General features: G+C 39.5%; 1 protein-coding gene across 1 annotated transcript; it reads right to left on the reverse strand.

Moving 5' to 3' along the window:
* Window positions 1-3,118: 3,118 nt before the first annotated feature.
* Window positions 3,119-18,362, reverse strand: ggt1b (gamma-glutamyltransferase 1b). Its single transcript, XM_039780804.1, has 13 exons — window positions 18,123-18,362; window positions 12,057-12,258; window positions 11,706-11,836; window positions 11,481-11,570; window positions 11,032-11,224; window positions 10,765-10,925; window positions 10,233-10,382; window positions 7,983-8,119; window positions 6,503-6,690; window positions 5,614-5,741; window positions 4,992-5,104; window positions 4,755-4,868; window positions 3,119-4,074 (listed from the first exon to the last, which is right to left on the reverse strand). The coding sequence occupies exons 2-13, from the start codon at window positions 12,221-12,223 to the stop codon at window positions 3,928-3,930; spliced, it is 1,719 nt and encodes a 572-aa protein (XP_039636738.1). The 5' UTR covers window positions 12,224-12,258; window positions 18,123-18,362; the 3' UTR covers window positions 3,119-3,927.
* Between the last annotated feature and the right edge of the window lie 538 nt (window positions 18,363-18,900).

Here is an 18,900-nt window from a genome sequence, read left to right on the forward strand (position 1 = left end):
CTCTCTGAATGTCACTGTTTGCACACTTTTAGTCACATAGTCCCTTGGCGAAGCAAATTATCTCAACAGTTAGTTATTTGACGTTATCTTAGAGAAATGTTGATTTACATACTTTTTCTCTTGTTGTTATTTAAACTGTTTGCATAAAATGCCATATTATAATGATTACACACTCACAAGATACCATGGAGCCATCGTCTGTCCTTGTGAAAGGCACAGGATGTTTCTGAGAGCAGAGCAGGCAGATGAGATGCCCAGCTTGAGATAACTAGCGACATCGACTCTTTATTATGACTATAGAGTTTTATCACATTCCACGTTGTATTACAAAAGCTGTTGTAGAAAGCTTATTCGGTGGTCATTTCTGTACTCATGCTGTGAGTACTGTAACTGTCTCCTTGTTGGGTTCTCAAGTAAAATGAACTTCAATATAACTTCAGTGGTTCTGTCTATTATTTGATAATGTAATTATTCTAACACGTTATTATAGATGCATTCTGTCTGTGTTCATCATTATTTTCAAATGCCATGCAAGGTAGTGGGAAGAATTAAAACAGACATTGAGACAGATAGTTTTTAATGCCTAAAGGGTAAGAAAATTGTCTGAGTTGCATAACTCTGAAGTTCATTATAACTGTGTGCGAGTAAGATTGTATTTAATTGGGCCTTAAAGGAAAATTGTTGTGTGACTCAATTCTACATTCATCATCTCCTTAAAAATAATTGTAACCACACAAGGTAACATAACAATAATAAGATAATAAGATATTTAGATTGCTTTTGCAGGGTAACCCGCTAGACTACAGACCTAAGATCCATAGCATGTTATATTAATGTACCCAATTAAAATCTGTCTGGGAACATTTGTTGTATGTCATCTTCCTCTCTCCCCACATTTCCTGTCACTCTCTGCTAGCTACTATCAATAAAAGCAAAATGACCAAATGTTATGCCCAGCTCATTTAAGAGCATGAGGTAGACCTCAGGGAATCACCCAGCTTTATTGACTCCCAGCAGGCGAGGCCAATCCCCCAACGAGGTAGGAGGAGCCAGTCAATCAGGAACCACAACAGTACTTTTTTTTTTTTTTTCATGTGTACCAGCTTTTGTGAGCAGTGGCAAAAACAACATGGAGTCGGCAGCAGGTGGCTCAGCATCTTTCGATTCGTCACTTAACACTGCTAATGTACCCTGATCTATGTGTCCAAATACCATTTTTTTAGGACTGAGTTGGGGTGCTGGCATGGTACCAGCCTGTCTGGAGGGAGAGTGAGGTAGACCTCATGGAATCACCCAGCTTTATAGACTCCGAGCAGGGAGGCCCATCCAATGAGGTGGGAGGAGCCAGTCAATCAGGAACCACTGAAAGAGACAGATACAGGCCAAAACAGGTAGTCATACGGCCAAGGGCTGTCACACAAATGTCACTCATGAATTTCATATTTGGCCAGTAAAGTTAATAGCACCATAAAATAAGTCAGCACACATTATGTGCAAATCTACATCACATTTTTAAATTACATTAAAAACATTTACCATAAAGACCATAATGACTATAATGTTATATTAAAATATTGGGGCGCCTGGGAAGCTCACCTGGTAGAGCGTGCGCCCCATGTACAGAGGCTCGGTCCTCGCCGCAGCAGTCGTGGGTTCAATTCCAGCCTGCAACCCTTTGCTGCATGTCATTCCCCCTCTCTCTCCCCTTTCAGTCTAAACTGTCCTGTCAAATAAAGGCCTAAAAATGCTACAAAAAAAATCTTAAAACAAACGTTAATGTTGAAATACATTAAAGAACCATATATGTGTACTACTGAGCAATATAATATGTTTAATGGAGCTGAAAATATGATGACTAGTTGCCTATAAGTATTGTAATGGTGCAAAAAGTCAAACTTCAGAGGCACGTTATCAATAGCCTTTATTGGAATGTACTGTAAATGTACATCCAAGCTTAGCTCCAGGAATCTGTGAGGGCAACGGATGTAAGATAACAAAACTTGACAAGAATATTGCCGGTGCTTGGTTGGGACATTTCTTTGTACTAGGCTACATACGTCTGCTATTTCCTTGCTGGAGTGTGATGTGATTTGTGTCATGTGCTGGTGTGATGGATCGCGTACAAACCAATAGGGTGTCGGAATGATATATTTATATACTTCTTATCCAACCACAATCAAATTCACTCTATCCGGATGGCGTGATTTATCTGGATAGGTTTTTGTTTATTTGTGGGGGTTTTTAACAATGACAAGCCGGAATGAAAATGAACCGAACTGAAATAGGAGTAACGAAGCTATTTTTAAAATGTATGGAGTAGAAAGTACAGATAATTGCGTGAAAATGTAAGGAGTAGTAAAAAGTCTCCTGTAAAATAATTACTCCAGTAAAGTATAGATACCCAAATTTTCTACTTAAGTAAGGTAACAAAGTATTTGTACTTAGTTACTTGACACCTCTGTGGATGGATTGCTATGACATTTTGCACTGACATTCATAGTCCCAGAGGATGAATCCTGCTGACATTGGTGATCTATTCACTTTTTATGTGTCACCATCAGGCGTAAATCTTAGTTTTTCCAAAACTTTAATATCTGGAAAACTACTGACATTACCACCAGCCTCAGCTGTGCTTTGTGTTTAGTGCTAAGACACATTTTAGCATGCTAACATGCTAAACATAACCCAAACAAAAAATATATATTATACCTGATGAGCACCAGCATGCTAACGCTGTCTTTGTAAGCATGTTAGCCTGCTGAAAAAAAACCATTTACAATAGAAATGACCAAATTCACACTGAGATTTTCCTTTATTTGTTTTAAAATAAATATAAGTGTTGTAATTGTTAAATCACTTTGTATTATAAAACTGTTTCTATCACATATATGAACCAGCCATTTGTAGCCAAAAGTTGATTAAGGCAGTATCATTTTACACTTTTATACATTTCAGTAATTATGTAACACATTAACATGAGAATAGAAGAGCCCTGAATCCCAGCGGTGACCGTGACAGCTGTAATGTCGTTATCAGGTCATTACAGGCCATCGCACTTGTGGGAAATTACAGTAGGTCATTAAGTAAGACTGTTTGACCCTGAGGTGTTACAGTCCTTTATTTTAACAACAGCTTATGCCTGCTCTCCCTCTGTTTGCTGACACCTCAAATGAACAGTCCTGGTGAAATATTATAAAGTTTTAAAATACAAAAAAAGAAATATATTCGAGGTCTCTTTGGTTGATTTCTTTGACGTTAATAATTACTGTAGAATTCACATTTCATATCTTTAATGGACGACAACAACAGGAAACAGCTTTACACTGTGAATGATTTACAAAAGTGCTTCATAAATAGGTACAGTAGTAGAATTGTACACATTTACAGGGTGAACAAAACACTGATGGTGGTAAAGCTATATTTAAAATAACATCCAAATGTCTTGTGCGTTTTTTAATAGCATGAAATGATGATGTGACATGTAAATGCATTGGGCATGAAAGTCAATATTCATAATTCATTTCATACTGAGGCACTTTGTCTTCACAGTCAGAGCAAGCAGAAATGTTCTGTTATCTGAGTTGTGTTGTGTGTAAAAGGAAGTTTTTCTCACCACCCAAGGTTTCTTCCTAAAAGGGAGTTTTTCCTCGCCACTGTCACACTAAATGTTTGCTCTTGGGTCTTTGTAAATTATAGCGTGTGGTCTAGACCTACTCTATCTGTAAAGTGTCCTGAGATAACTCTTGTTATGATTTGATACTATAAATAAAATTGAATTGAACTGAATTTAATTGTAATGAGAGAAGAATTGATGCGGATAATGGTTCCTGGATCTTTATCAAGTCTCTAATCTCCCAGCTCGTACTACTGGTGTCAAGGTTCACACGGTTACAGTTTCTCGGCATAATCAGAGGTGTGTTTATGACCTCAGTACCCTGCGGCATACGCCCACTTGCGAGGATCTGACTGAGCATGGAGTCCGTCATCATAGCGAACCACTGCCTGCACCACAGCTCCTGTTGATTTGAGGAACTCTGTCTCATGGTTCTTTAATGCCAAACCATCCAGGACGTCCTGCAAACAGACGCATATATGAAAACACACAGACTCCATGCAAACTAAGGAAAACTGGCAATGTGTGGCATACTGTTCTCATGAACCATTCATACAGCTACGAAAAGTAATGCACTGTAATTCGGTTGTAATTCGGACTTTCAAGCAGGGTAACAGAGTTTGTGTCCCGGAAGAAGTTAATAGGAAAAAACAAGACTTTCACCCAGGAAATGGGTGTTTGTGTCCCAGAAGTATTACTTAAGGGGACCAGTGTTTTAACCCAAACCCAAAAAATTCTAATCTTAACCAGTCGTGTTGATGGCTAAACTTAACTGTCACAATGTCACCAGTGTCACCTCATGGTGACCGGTAGGCGCATCACAGTCACCGGTAGTTGTTAGCTAAACTTAACTGTAACGTAGGCCAGTAACCAGTCGCCATATTTTCATAAGAGATCATACAAATTGTTGTGCTTAAGTTTTCGTATGATATCACAAACCCATTGATGAGAATGTGTTGACAATAACTTTATGAACATTATTCACAAATACAGTAATGAAGAGTGTGACGGGTGACGGTCATGACTGAGGTATAAGGGCTCAGTGTTAGCTGGGCTTTAAGTTGAAGGATTGTTTCCCTACACACCACACCGCCCTGCTATTAGTCACATATCAGCATTGTTTTCTGTTTGTGACACTCACTTTGTCAAAGTCAGGCTCTGCTACAGTGGTGTTGGGACTCAGCTGGTTGTGGAACCTCGGATCTGACACAGCTTTCTTCAGATCGTAGTCAAAGAACAGTGCATTCAGAATTACCTACAAAACAGCAAACATTTCAGCCAATGATAACCTTACTGTAATAGCCAGGGAGTAACAAGTTACAATAGTACAATTCATTAATTTAGCTGGATAACTTTCAGACTGTGGCTTATGTCTTACCTGAGCGACAGAAGTGGTGATTTTCGTTCCTCCTGAGCCTCCGACCACCATCTTAACTTTGTTGTTTTTGTCAAAGAGGATGGTTGGACACATGGAAGACATTGGCCTTTTTCCTTTTAACCAAATTTAATGATAGTTTAAGTTAACAAGGTCAAATGAAACAAGTGGATGTGCTTTGCAGTGCCTATAAAAAGTATTCATCTTGTCTCACAACATTGAATCAAAGTAGATATAAAATGGCTTTTTTGTATAGAGAAATCTCCACAAGATTATTTTATATTTGTAATTAATCACTTTATATCTACTTTGATTTAAAGTTGTAAAAAAATGAATGAAGATCCACACTGTATTTTTAGTAGTAATGCACAAAAAACAAAAGATGAAACAATGTAAAGTGTCAAGAAGGGAGGGTTGACCTGTGTGTGACTTTAAACCTGCCTACTGTTAAACAGCCAATCTATATTACAATTTGTGTTGCTGTATTTGTGTGTGTGTATATGTGTTTGTGTGTGTGTGTGTGTGTGTGTGTGTGTGTGTGTGTGTGTGTGTGTGTGTGTGTGTGTGTGTGTGTGTGTGTGTGTGTGTGTGTGTGTGTGTGTGTGTGTGTGTGTTTAAATCTAACCTGGCCTGATGAAGTTGTTGGGTGAAGGAGGCACTCCAAAACTGTTTGTGATGAGTGGAGAGCTGAAGTCATCCATCTCATTGTTGAGAAGTATCCCTGTTGATCTTGACATGACTTTGGAGCCAAAACTGCAGGAAAACAATAACCGTTACAAGCGGGGAGAGTAATGCTTTATAATAACGATTACTAATAAATGGTAAATTGATAGTTCAATAAAAATAAGTTAACTATTAATTATTAATTAATTGACCATTTATTGATGTTTGTTATTATAAAGTGTTACCAAAGGGGGGTTACAGGCACAAGACCAATTAAAGGCAGGGTTGGTAACTATTTCCAATAAACACTTTTTAATATATTGTTTGAAATTGTCTTTACACCCCCAAAGCAATAAATAATTTATGGGCTCTGAAAAAGGAGCGAAAAAGATTCATCATCTGTGGCTACTGTAATCCTGTAGAAACGCCCAATCACTGCCTCGCAGACAGCTTAGAAAGAATCAATGAAATGCCTCCTTGGCCCACAGCGCGTACTCTACCCCTCCCGTGTACGAACCTGAGCTAAATGTGTGTCGTTGCCACATTGCTAACATTAGTCATGTTTGTTGTAAATAATCGTTATGATAATTGTAGGTGTTTACTTACCGGTGAACGAAACATTGAATACAATTGTGGTCTCTTCTCCGCTCTGCTCTGAAGCAGCAACGCAGAGGTAATTGTGCATGTCTATGTGTGTGTGTAGGTCAGAGCCCCGAGGGCAGGGGGGAGGGGTCAGATGGAACCCTGAAGAGATGCTACTTTCAAATCTTGCTAGCTTTTCAACATTAGCAACCCTGCCTTTAACTAAAATTTGTAAAAAATATTTGGAAAGGTCAGTTAGGAGGTCATACAAGCGATTGATGGTGCTGGTGGCAGCCACAGCGCTTCCATCTTCTGCTACTACAGAGAGGTGTGCGGTCCCGTGGTTTTCAGGAAGGTAAAATTCTGGCTCGTAGTAGTTCATGTGATGTGTGGATTCATCTGTGATCTTTTTACGGAGTTCATCAGCATATAAACTTGAAGTCATATTCTGGATCAACTTTGGAAGAGAAAATAATATTTAGTGAAACATATTGAGTGTTATTTGTTAAGTATTGGTTCATGTTCTGGGACATTTTACTATTGTTCCTACTAATATAAGACTGGCAAAGTATTGCATGCTTTTAATTATGTCTCAAGTCACTCATGTCTTTGGGATAAAGTAGCAGAGATTCACTGATCTCTCCAAAGATGAATGGCTTGTCAAACTATATTACATGTTATAATGTAGGTATGTAATCTCTAAAGTCAGTAATTGCACTATAAGGGGAATAACTATTTTCTTATCACACTGTATTCTATAAGCAGATAAATAATTACACATCTATGCCAAATCAGATTTCCTAGAAAGTATGTTTATGTCATATACTTAAAATTTGCATGTTTTGGGAGGAACATAATGCCACCTAGATTACGTTTATCGTCATAATTAGGAAACATGGTTTATGTCGAATCTGCCAAGTTGGAAAATGTTGCTGCAAAATAATCACTGCCAATATATCTTATTTGTATTCCCTATGAAACTACAAATTCTGCAACTTGAGCATGACTCTTTTTATGTTTGTATTTAGGCACTAACAGCACTCAGCTTAGGTAAGAAAAAGATTGTGCTCTTGGTTCAGTATTGAAAAGTGACTTCAAGCATGTTTTCTTTTTTAACATTTAACTAAAAACACAATCTTTCCCTAACCTTAAAGCTATAATATGCAAGCTTTTACAAAAACAATTGACTAATACAAAAGTAATCTCTCGCAATCCTTATTTATGGGCCACTATAAGTATGTGGCGGTGTCTGTATCTGCAGAGTATATGCAGGCCGTGCAGCACATTTTCATTCCCAACAACTGCTTTGTCACGCTCTTTGGCGGTTTAACCTCTCACCTTGCTTTGATCGAGCACACCGTGACATCACTGCAGTTAAGCTGGGTGTGGTCAGAGGTGAAACAGGCTTGAAACTTTTAACCGGAGGCAGCAGCAAAACACTGCTTTTCAGCCTGGTATTAACTTACTCTTTAACTAAAGTGCTTTGTTTGTACATGTTAAAACATTTATTGTACAACTTTAGAGAATGTCTGACTTTTGCACCCCCTTGTTTTAGCACACTGCCACCCAATTAGAACATGTTAAATCAATGCAGTACAATATACTTGGCCTTCAGCTTGGAGAGGTTGTTTCCTACAAGAGGAGCTGCTGCTGCCACTGGGTAGGTAGCACAAACATAGCGTGGCACCCCACAATCTACAAACCAACCCTTTAATTATTTTAAGCACGATTTTAAGACCATGACCTTACATCTGTGATGTTGAGAAATTTCGGATCTCCAAGTAAGGTCCTCTTTGCATAAGCAAAACGGAAAGCCTCCACAATGCGATGGTAGGTTAGGATCTTTTTCTCAGTGCTTGCCATACTATCTGAGTTGAAGTTGTACCCTGTAGAAAATATAACAATCATCAGTAACTTGATTTAAAACCACAGCTTCACTCAACTGTATTCATTCAGATGGCTGTTCAGGTAGGAAAGGAGACAGCTAAAATGGACTTGACCCGGCCTGTTCCTGTGTTTTTATTTAGTCTAAAAGCTGCTGTGACCAGACCGTGGGTATTAGCCTGAGCTGACAGCCAAAGGGGGAAACAGGAAAAAAAGCTGAGGGAATCAGAGTTTTGGTTTGATGGGTTTCAGCTGACAGACAGAGGCAGGAGTCATGGTAAATCAGCAGGATAAAAGTTTTTGGCGGTCACTAAAATGTGTGCATGAAGCCTCCACCATTCGACTGTGTCCAATTAGAGGTAAATTGGTGAGATTAGTGTTAGCATGTAAGGCAGGGGGCCGCAGTGAGTGAATGGCCAGTCAGAGGAAAGGAAAGGTTCAGAGAGATTAATTATTTTAGCAGGAAGTTTCTTGTCTAATCCTCAGAGGCAGACACTGTCACTGTTACTGAAAAGTAGCAGAAATTCAGTGTCTTCAACATGAACAGTTTGGATTTTCTGCAACAACCAGCCAACATGGATAAAGTAAAATCAGGCAGATTATGATTTACACAGAAATGACATATGATTAATGGTGATAGGTCAAGGTAGCAATGATTTGATTAGAAACGTGTTCATGAACTTTGCTGATCAGACTCTGAGCCTCTCAGGTATGTAGACATGGACTGCAATTATCATTGATCTTAATAACTTCAATCAAACAAAACCCTTTTTTTTCAGGGTTACAGAGTCGCTCCCTCAGTTGTTTTAACTTCATTCTCTAAATTGGAGGAAGTTAAATGTAAACTTGATATTGTTTCAGTATCTTATTTCTGCTTATTGCTATCTGTTAGTGTTGCAGTAGTCTTGCATTGCCAGACCTATCTCCAGCCTAATTTCGTGGGATATCTTATGAATAGGTAGGCATAAGTTTTCGTACAATAGCATGCAGCTCGTTCATGAGAATGCGTTGGAAGATTCCTAATGCATTGTCAATGTAAGCATTCCCTTACATTGTAGGTACATTAGGATTGGATCTTGTATGGCAACACATTCTTACTCCCAGCGTGTCAAAAAGCTATGCCTGGTCAGGTACCTTTGTCTTTTGTAACTGACGCAAATAGTCTCCTTTAGCGTCTTGCCCTTTGGCGTCATATTTGAACGCACTTGGTCAGGACTCTTGCCGTCACTTTTTGATGCTCTGGGTCGGGATGTACATTAAACTGACATGTGGCACAAAAATGGGACAGTTAGGTTTGGGATAAGATCGTGGGTGGGGTTACAAAATGTACGTTTTAGTGACACGCGGACAAGAACGGGACACAAACCCCAGTCTCCTGGGTGAAAGTCCTGTGTTGTTTGACCCATCCACCATCCCAACCACCGTCCTTATGCGGATTTTTGGTCTTTCATACTACTCGGTACCATTGTCGTTCTTGATACTACATCATCTTACAGCGCCGCGGTTGAGCTTACTGCTGTGCCCGGTGCATTCCATGCAGATGCTAAAGGGGTATTTGGTGTTGTATCTGACACTAAGAGCCAGTGACCAAGCGTCAGTATTTTACGAGTTGGGAGTGAGAATGTGTTGTGTATAACCAGTATAAACAGGATTACAGCAAGCAAAACCTGTTTCAATGTTCATATGGGTACCTGACTATTGTTTTAAGATAGAAAATTTGTGAACCTACCCTTTGAGATACACAGTCTGGAAACCATCAATATATGTACCACATTTTGTGACAGTCATGAATTAAATGTTAAGATATGTCAGTCTATTGATATTCCTACAGCCTAAAAACTACTTGGTGGGAAAGGATTATGGTTGTGGTTAAAAGACGTCAACATTGACTGTTAAATGGGAGGTCGCGCAACCTCACAAATCTATTGTCTTCTTCAGGAGAAGTTAAATGTAAAAACTTTACATATGTAGTAGTATGATACTCTAAGGTTTTTATTTACAGTAGATCAACATGTTGCTCACAGTGGAGTCTGAGAGAGTGACTGGCAAAGTGAAGGCAGCTCACATTGAAGCACTCCCACTCGGGATGTTTTTGGACAAAGCATCAAAGCTTACCATTCAAGATGTTTAATATCAGCGAGAGCACAGGGCCGCTAGCTGGGGCATTGGGAACAGCCATGGTGTACTCCCCCACATTCACCCTTAAAGGGTTATCATCCAAGACAGGCACATAATCCTTCAGATCCTCCATTGTGATGATACCGCCTAAACACGGAGTGACACACACTGTGAATGCATATTTAGACAGAACTGGAAAAACCTTCTTAACATGAAAGTTAGCTGTGCAGATAGAGGTGTATGTCAGTTTATTAAATGTCCTTACGTCTTTTTAGCAAATGCAAAAAATGATCTGATCTGCAGAAACAGCTGTTTGGATTGTCAAATAAAGTAAAAAGATGACCAAATTTTGCAAACTTTTCACTATGAATGACAAAAGTGGAAAACTTGCTATTGCTGGTAATTATAGGCGTTTTAATCTAACAAAGAAAGCAGCTTTTATATAAACAATATAACGACTTTAGACAATTTGGTTATACAGTCTATGCTCATCAACTCTCAATATATACAATAAAATAAAAAATACTACCTGCTGCCTGAATATCTGTCACAAGGTTCTGAGCCAGTGGTCCCTGATAGAAAGCATTAGCACCCTCTTCTGCTATTTTTCTATAGGTTTCTGCAAGCCTCGTGAATATGATGGTGTCATTTTCTTTTAGGATGGTGCCATTTTTCCCACAAAACACTTCACTGAAATAGAGGAAAAAATAATTTAAGATGGTAATGAAACATGTGTTTAAGTGACTTTAAAATAAACAGACACTGGTTTTATACTCCTTATGTCGATGCTTCTCACCATAGGGCTTCGTCCTTGATTATTGTTTTCTTGTTACTGGAAATAGCAGAGGCAAGTGCCCTGCCCAAAGGAAAACCTTTTTCTGCAAGATCAATGCTCGGCTGGAACAAGTCTTTCCAAGGCAGTTTTCCATGTCGTTTGTGTGCCAACTCATAACCTCGAATCTCCCCCGGTACAGCAACAGACAACCCCCCTACCAACCATGGAAGCCAAGGAAACACGATTTAGATTATTGCTTCATAAGTTATTTATTACATAGTAATATTGACCCCATAATATGTGGGGTTTGACTCCAAAGACCCAAACTTTTGTTATTTACTCCTGAGCGTAGAGCTCTCAAAGAATATCAAAGAATGTCTCTTTTGTCTGTCACTATCCTCATTATATTGATGTTAACAGAAACTTCCCTCAGCTTATATCCATGTCTGATTGTGCTGGTTAAACATTACCTTTCTGGGATAAATCTGTACTGTTCCCAAACATGTTCTCTGTTGCATTGCGAGGTGCCATCTCCCTGGCATCAATGGTCTCAACGATCCCTGTGTACAAGTCACAAATCAGGAAATGCATTTAGGATCCAGATGATCTGGAAGTTGTACGAGTTTGTTGCGTCAGTGGGAAATTAAACAACAGAAGACTTTGTGGCGGTGATGTATGTGAAAGTAAAGGTGTACCAGTTTTGGCGTTGTAGATGGTGAAGAAAAGTCCTCCTCCGATACCCATACTGTGAGCGTTCATAAGTCCAACACACAGTAAAGCAGCTATAGAGGCATCTACTGCAGACCCCCCTTTTATTAGTATGTCTCTTCAGTAAAATTAATCAAAACACACATAGGAAAGGATTAGTTTTTACACTTAAGATCTTAAAACCCTGGCCTGTTGGCAAAGAACAAAGCAGGTTCACAGGGATTTGCATGGGTATGGCTGTTAGTGCAAGCAATGTTCCTGCTTTATGCATGAATGAGTCTGTTTACAGCAGAGCAATGTGCCTGTCCTGAAGGGTGTTTGAGTGTGTACGCTCTCACCTGCCGACCTCTGAACACGGCCCAGCATCTGCTGCCACAGCTGCCTTCAAGTACCCCGGGTCACTCGGTTGCTTCCTTCTCTCGACACCAAAGAAGACACCCACGAAGGTGGCGACAGATGCCAACAGAAGCATCGCCAGTGCCACAATGATTGTCTTCTTTGCCATTTTTATTGTGCAGGAGCAATATATTTATTTAATGCCTGTCAAGAGAAAAATAAATTACACAAATTCATTCAGCTGCAATGACTTTCACTTTGTAAAATCAGAAACCCAAAATTCACATCACATAAATGATAATATTGTATTATTAGAAGAATCGATGAAGCATTATAATAACTCACAAAAACAATTCAAACCTACAGATGAGGTGTATGGAAATATCAATTACATAAATACCTCTAGATACCTCTAATTTAGTAGAGGAAACAAGTAGTACACAAAACTTGCAGCATATTCCTTATGTGGATAAAATGTAGCTTGTTCACAACAATGTCAGTTTTGTGTAACATATATTTCCAGATGTTTGTTTAGTTAATGTGGACTTCATGTGTATTTACAAATTAAAACCTGGAACATTTTTACAAACACCCTCATTAGAGCTGTTTGCTGAAATGTTGCTGTTTTGAAAGTCACAAAAATAAAGACAATATTTTTCATAGCATCAACCATTTAAAATGTTTTAAAGGGGTGATAGAATGATTATATAGGGTATTTTACACTGTTCCTTAAGGTCTCCTAATAGGGTATGTAACATTGGTTGGGCTGAAAATTGCCCGAATGCTATTTTATTAGGCCCTTAACTACCCTGTGAATATGGCTCTATTTGGAACAAGAGCTTTTCTTCCAAATATGGTATGCTCATTAATATTCTGAATGAGCTATGTGCTGATTGGTTTGAGCAAACTACATAGAAACACATGGGAGACTCTCATATTTCAGACACTGCAAAGTTATACATTGTTTATTGGGCTATTCCATTACAAAATTCACTTTTTTATGCGAGAAATCAACTATGTAAAGCTCAAATATGGGCCGCTTTACGAAAATGGATGGCTAATTGCAAATTTTGTCCGACTGTGTGTCGGAGTTCAGCGCTGGTGCTGCCTGTGTTGCTGCCTGTGTTGCTGCCTCGCCGCCCGGCCTGCCTTCCTTCACAGACCCCGGCCTGCTATGAGGTACTTGGAGCTCCGTCACGACTGGCAGCCCACAGCACTCCATACCCGCGCAAAGTCACCGTCTCTTGCGCTAATGACAACCAAATGCCCCTGCCCTGACAGAGCTCCAGGGCCTGCAACTCCCCTCTTCCTGCTAGCTAAATGCCCGGTGTATGTGAGTGAGAGCGGCAGCAGGCTCTATCAATGAGACTCGCGGACAAGCAGCGTTTATTTCCCCAATCGTTTGTTTAAGTAACTCAACACATTATAATTACAAACATTAAAAGATTAACTGAAACCTGTGGTAAGAGATTGCTGGCGTAACAAGCTCGCTGACCGTGCTCTCACTCACATACACCGGGCATTTAGCTAGCAGGAAGAGGGGAGTTGCAGGCCCTGGAGCTCTGTCAGGGCAGGGGCATTTGGTTGTCATTAGCCCAAGAGACGGTGACTTTGCGCGGGTATGGAGTGCTGTGGGCTGCCAGTCGTGACGGAGCTCCATCTACCTCACAGCAGGCCGGGGTCTGTGAAGGAAGGCAGGCTGGTACAGCTACACAAGCAGCACCGGCGCTGAACTCTGACACACAGTCGGACAAAATTTGCAATTAGCCATCCATTTTCGTAAAGCGGCCCATATTTGAGCTTTACATAGTTGATTTCTCGCATAAAAAAATTTCAGAAGTGAATTTTGTAATGGAATAGCAGAGATCTGCGTGACCTAGATTCAGAAGACTACCTGATCTCAGGTCAGTTGTGTAGCCTATGTAAATGTTGGGGCGTGACCGTTCTCTTAATACACCCAAAGAACTTCTAATATATCAAGAAGTTCCACTCCTACTCGTTACTTCCGGCTTCTGAACTGGTTGCAGTTCCACCAGAGTTCCATATAGGGGGCGCTCACAGGCCAGTGCAGAATGAATGGGGATCTATAGAGCTATACCCCTCAAAATCCACTTTTTTCAGGATATCATTTTTTGTCTAGTAATTTGAATATTGCATTCGAAAGGGGAGGCTAAGAAAATATACACTGCTGGGTGTTAGATTTTTTAAAGTCGCTTTTTTGTTCTAAAAAGCCTTTTAAAATGTTAATGACATCATACACATATACAGCCGGAGATACTGCTTTACGGCAAGCTCTGAGTCACTTCCTTTTTTCTCTCGAGGCATCGACAACACAGCTGACAGGTTCGGCTCTCCCTGTTAATACACGTGCTAGAAAGAGGTTTGCTGATGTTTTAAAGACTACGCCGAAATATTTACTCTGACATTCAGGCTCTGCTTTGGATGCCGTCAGGCGGGCTCTCCGATCGTAATCAGACCTTCACTGACCAATCAGCATCCATTAGCAGAATGCTAGCGTGTTATGGGCAACAACGACTCCCCCTGTCAGAAATCAAAAGGACATAAGTACTCATTCATTCAACTTTCGACCTATAACCCATGTTGAACTTGCAAAAACTACAATCAAATCTGCGGTTTCTCAACGACAATCGGGGGAAAGAGACACATTTAGCCGTCTAGCTCCATAGAGTCCCATTCATTTTGCACTGGACCGCGATCACCCCCAGTGGAACTATGGTGGAACTGCAACCAAATTCGGTACAATGGGGCTGAATAGGGAGTGGAACGGCTTTCCGTAGACCGGCTTTGATACACCCAAGGGCTGACAAAGGTTCCGGTTTTTGGGAGGTTAACGTCAACTTCCAGCTTTGTTGAGATTCGCCCGTTTTCAGCGGCAGTTTCAAAATATGAGATTTTCATAGTAAAGGGGTGTCAATGGGATTTTGAGCTTCTATGTATGTCCTATTTACCCACCGAACTGTCGTTATTCAACTATGACAAGGTAAAATCGGTTTTGCATTCTATCACCCCTTTAAACAAGGGATTTTGTTTAAATTTTGATTCCTAGCAGGACTGAAGAACATTAGTTTATTACCACAGAGTTGAATCTGTGTTCTGTTACAGCATGTGCCAACAGGTGAACAGAGATGGGCAGTATTTCAATTAAATATATTTAAATATACGTAAGCCTATTTAATCACTATTGAGTATTTTGTAATTTGCATTTTGCTGGACAGAAAAAAAAGATTTCACTTTTAACAAAATACTTTAACAGCTTGTACTTGCTTTAATACTTGTGTATTTGAAATACTTCAAATATTATTTAATGTAATTTTATCATCAAATAAGACACAATTTTATCCCCAGGTTTAAACTGTAGAAATAACCTGCACAACAATTAGTGTCATCACAGTCTTTGGCTCAATGCAAGGGAATTCTGCCATATGTCCCATCTCATTCTAAATTACAGTATTACATTTGTGTTCCCTGGACTGCAGTGTTAAGGGAACACTTTTTTATGATTTTTTAAGTTGTTGTTGTTGTTGTTGGTGGTGGTGGTGGTGGTATTGGGGTGACAGGAAGGGGGCTTCTTCTCTTTCACTTCTACTATTTTGTACTTTGTCATACTCTGCTGTACTGTACAAAACAGTACAGCAGAGTGTCTTATGCACTCTTTCAACTAGTTGCTTATAAAGTTGGAGATCTTAGAAATGTACTTACTCCACTGCACAAATACGCATCACTCTTGAAAAAGGCATCCACTATGGCTTATTGTCATCTGAAAGATGTTCAGTTCTGCCTGTTGCATTTCAATTGGCTGTTCATGTAGTCAGTCAATGGTTGCTTTGACTGACAGAAAACACCCGGCAAGATATCCTGATTGGCCACTTCAAATGATGTGGGAAATTAGCAGAGTTCATCTTTTGGATGTAGGGGGTCATAACCATATTACATTTTGTCATACCAGTACTTTATTTCGATACATTTGATGAGCAATCATTTGTAATTTGATACTTTTGATGTATTTGTGCTCATCTCTGCAGGTAAATAATGTTAAATCTTGAACCTATTAATGTAAATAAGTAAGTAACGACAATGGTTAACAGACCAAGTAAGGCAGAAGATATTTGGGGACTCATTGGCTCACACACAGTCATGGCTGACTGCTCATCTTTACTGCGAAAGAAAAAAGACAACTGAAATGACAGTGAAGCTGTACTGTACCTATGTAGGGGTTAATGCCTGACGAGGTGTCCATTGTCAGGTATTAATGGACGAACTGCTTATACCATGGTCACTTGCCAAATATATATATTTTTTAAACATTAATTCATATTTTAATACGTTTTACAATCGAAATTTTACCAAACAATAACTTTGTTTTCCTGGTTACGCCTGAGGGTTTGACTAATACCTGGAATAATCATTCCCATCCTATAAGGTTCTTCTGCAAAACAAACGTTCACTGCTTCAGGGAATAGAACGGACCTTAGATACGTCTTGCCACCCTTAGCAAACGGAGATATTTATAGTCCGCTCAGCTCGTAAAACCCTTCAGCTCAGCTACAAACGCTATGCTAGCAAGATCCAAAGTCAATAACATTGTGTACAGTTGGCAATCAGTAAAAAATATTTGACAGTATGTTTAACATCAAGACAAGCTAGCTTACAGTCATGTCATTGTCAACAAAACAACATAACGACTTTAACGAGCAATTTTATCTGCCATGTGTACTATCGGCCGCAGCCTGAAGTAGCAACCTGAACAGTGAACGAGATGTGAGATAACGTTATTCACTGTGAAACAAAGTCAGTTGCTAAGCTGAAGGGTTCTACGAGCTGAGCGGACTATTAATATCTCCAGGTATTAATGAACTTTCAGTAACACTTTAGTTGAAGGTATCTACAGAAGAGTGACATGGCACTGTCATTAACACATGCCACTGTCATGACTGTGTCATGACACATGAACCCTAACCCTAACCCTAACTCTTACCCTTAGCCTAACCATAACATGTCATGACAAAAACCAAATGACACTTACTGAAAGAAGCGTTATGTCATAAACGTTTATGACTTGTTTATAATGTTTATGACACGTTCATCACAGTGTCATGTCACTCTCATGTAGATACCTTCAAGTAAAGGGTAACCAAACTTTCTTGTGACCCAGGTAATGTTATGTCACTACAAACAAAGGTCGCTTGGTCAATTTTAGGACAACGAAAGCTTGGTCAATTTTAAGACAACGAAAGCTCGGTCAATTCACTCGAACAAGCTGCCTAATTTCAGCCCAAGGCCCAACAGCACCCCATCTTTGTGTGGTATCCATAATGAACAAGACTAAAAGTAAAGCTGAGGCTGACAAGAAATCAGTCATTAGGTACAGTAAGTGTTGCACAAATCTGTCCTGTTTGCAAAAGGTCAAATTATATGGAGGCTCTGCGGGCAGCAATAGAGCCCCAACCTCACTCTACATTGTTTAACTCCCTGGCTAAAAACAAACACACTCAAATAGATACCATATGTTGAAATGTAGATTTAAAATAATGTAGCCTTCACAGATAACAGGGATTTTAATTGTGTATTGAGGGCTCTGCTAGTCAATAAACCTTTAAATTGTTGTGGTAAAGTTGTCTAAATCTCAATAGTTTTGTCTATCTGAGATGATCTGACTCTGTGTATCTTCCTGGCTGTGCTTTCAGTAGCCCAAAATAATAAAAGAAAAATAATAAATGTTTTTAAATACCCCCATTTGCTTCAAGCCATAAAACCTTCTGTCATGCAGATTTGGTAATCTGTCAGAGGAATTAAACCAAATTACATAAATAATAACAAACATTTTTGTGCAACATTACAGTCCACACACCATTTATTTAAAAATCCCACCTGCCTTCAAATCTCAAGGAAGAAAGCTGCTTCACCGATTAAAAGCTAAAGGGAAATGTTACAAGGTAAAACAACAACATGGATGAATTTGAATCCTAGCCTTAGATTTGGATAAAACATTGCACCAGCTGGATCATTGAGATAAACCTTCCTAGACATGCGAACATTTGTTTTCTTACCTTGAGTTCTCTCAGGCCCTCAGGCTGCTCACTGTGTGTTTGCCTATATCTGCAGCAGTTTATAGGTAATAGGCTTGCTGCGGTTCTCAATATGTACTGTAACTATCACTAAATCATTAAACTTTAACCCACCCCACCATAAAACACCTACAGTGTGTTACCACCGGAAGAACAAAATGCAAACGAACACGGAAAGAAACAGCTTGAAAAGATATTCAAGTTATCACTGAAATAGTAAGTCATCTGTGCTCAATCTTCACACAACTTTCTAAAATACCACAGAGCAATTGCATGACCCTGAACCTGAGTAGAAACACAAATTCACTGGATGAATAGCTCTTAATCCGCAGTGGTACTTATCTCATCAAAGGTTAACTAACAGTAGTTTTGCTGGTGGTTCATTTCAAATAGATGACATATGAATCTACTAGGTAGTCAACACTTTCACAAAATGATAAATAGGGACCTATTCCACTGCTCTGATGCATCGCAGCTTTAGAATAAATATTGATTTTTGCATGACGTCTCACAAAACCTTTGATATTTAAGTTTTAAATAAAGTGCCTCCTCACCAGGAAAATGAAGGCTTTCTGGGCTGCGAGGGAGAAGATCACATCTGCCATGAGGAGAGGAAAGATCAAACTGCAGAGGAACAGTGTGAAGAGGGTGCAGAAGAGAAGGGTCAGTTAAATAAACAGTCAAGCCAATAGGTGGAGGCCAACAGGGACACAACAGATGACTTTTTCAACTTTGACACAGGGACCCCAGGAACAGCTAT

This window comes from Perca fluviatilis, chromosome 17 (genome assembly GCF_010015445.1).
Source record: "Perca fluviatilis chromosome 17, GENO_Pfluv_1.0, whole genome shotgun sequence".
In the NCBI taxonomy this organism is placed as follows: Eukaryota; Metazoa; Chordata; class Actinopteri; order Perciformes; family Percidae; genus Perca; species Perca fluviatilis.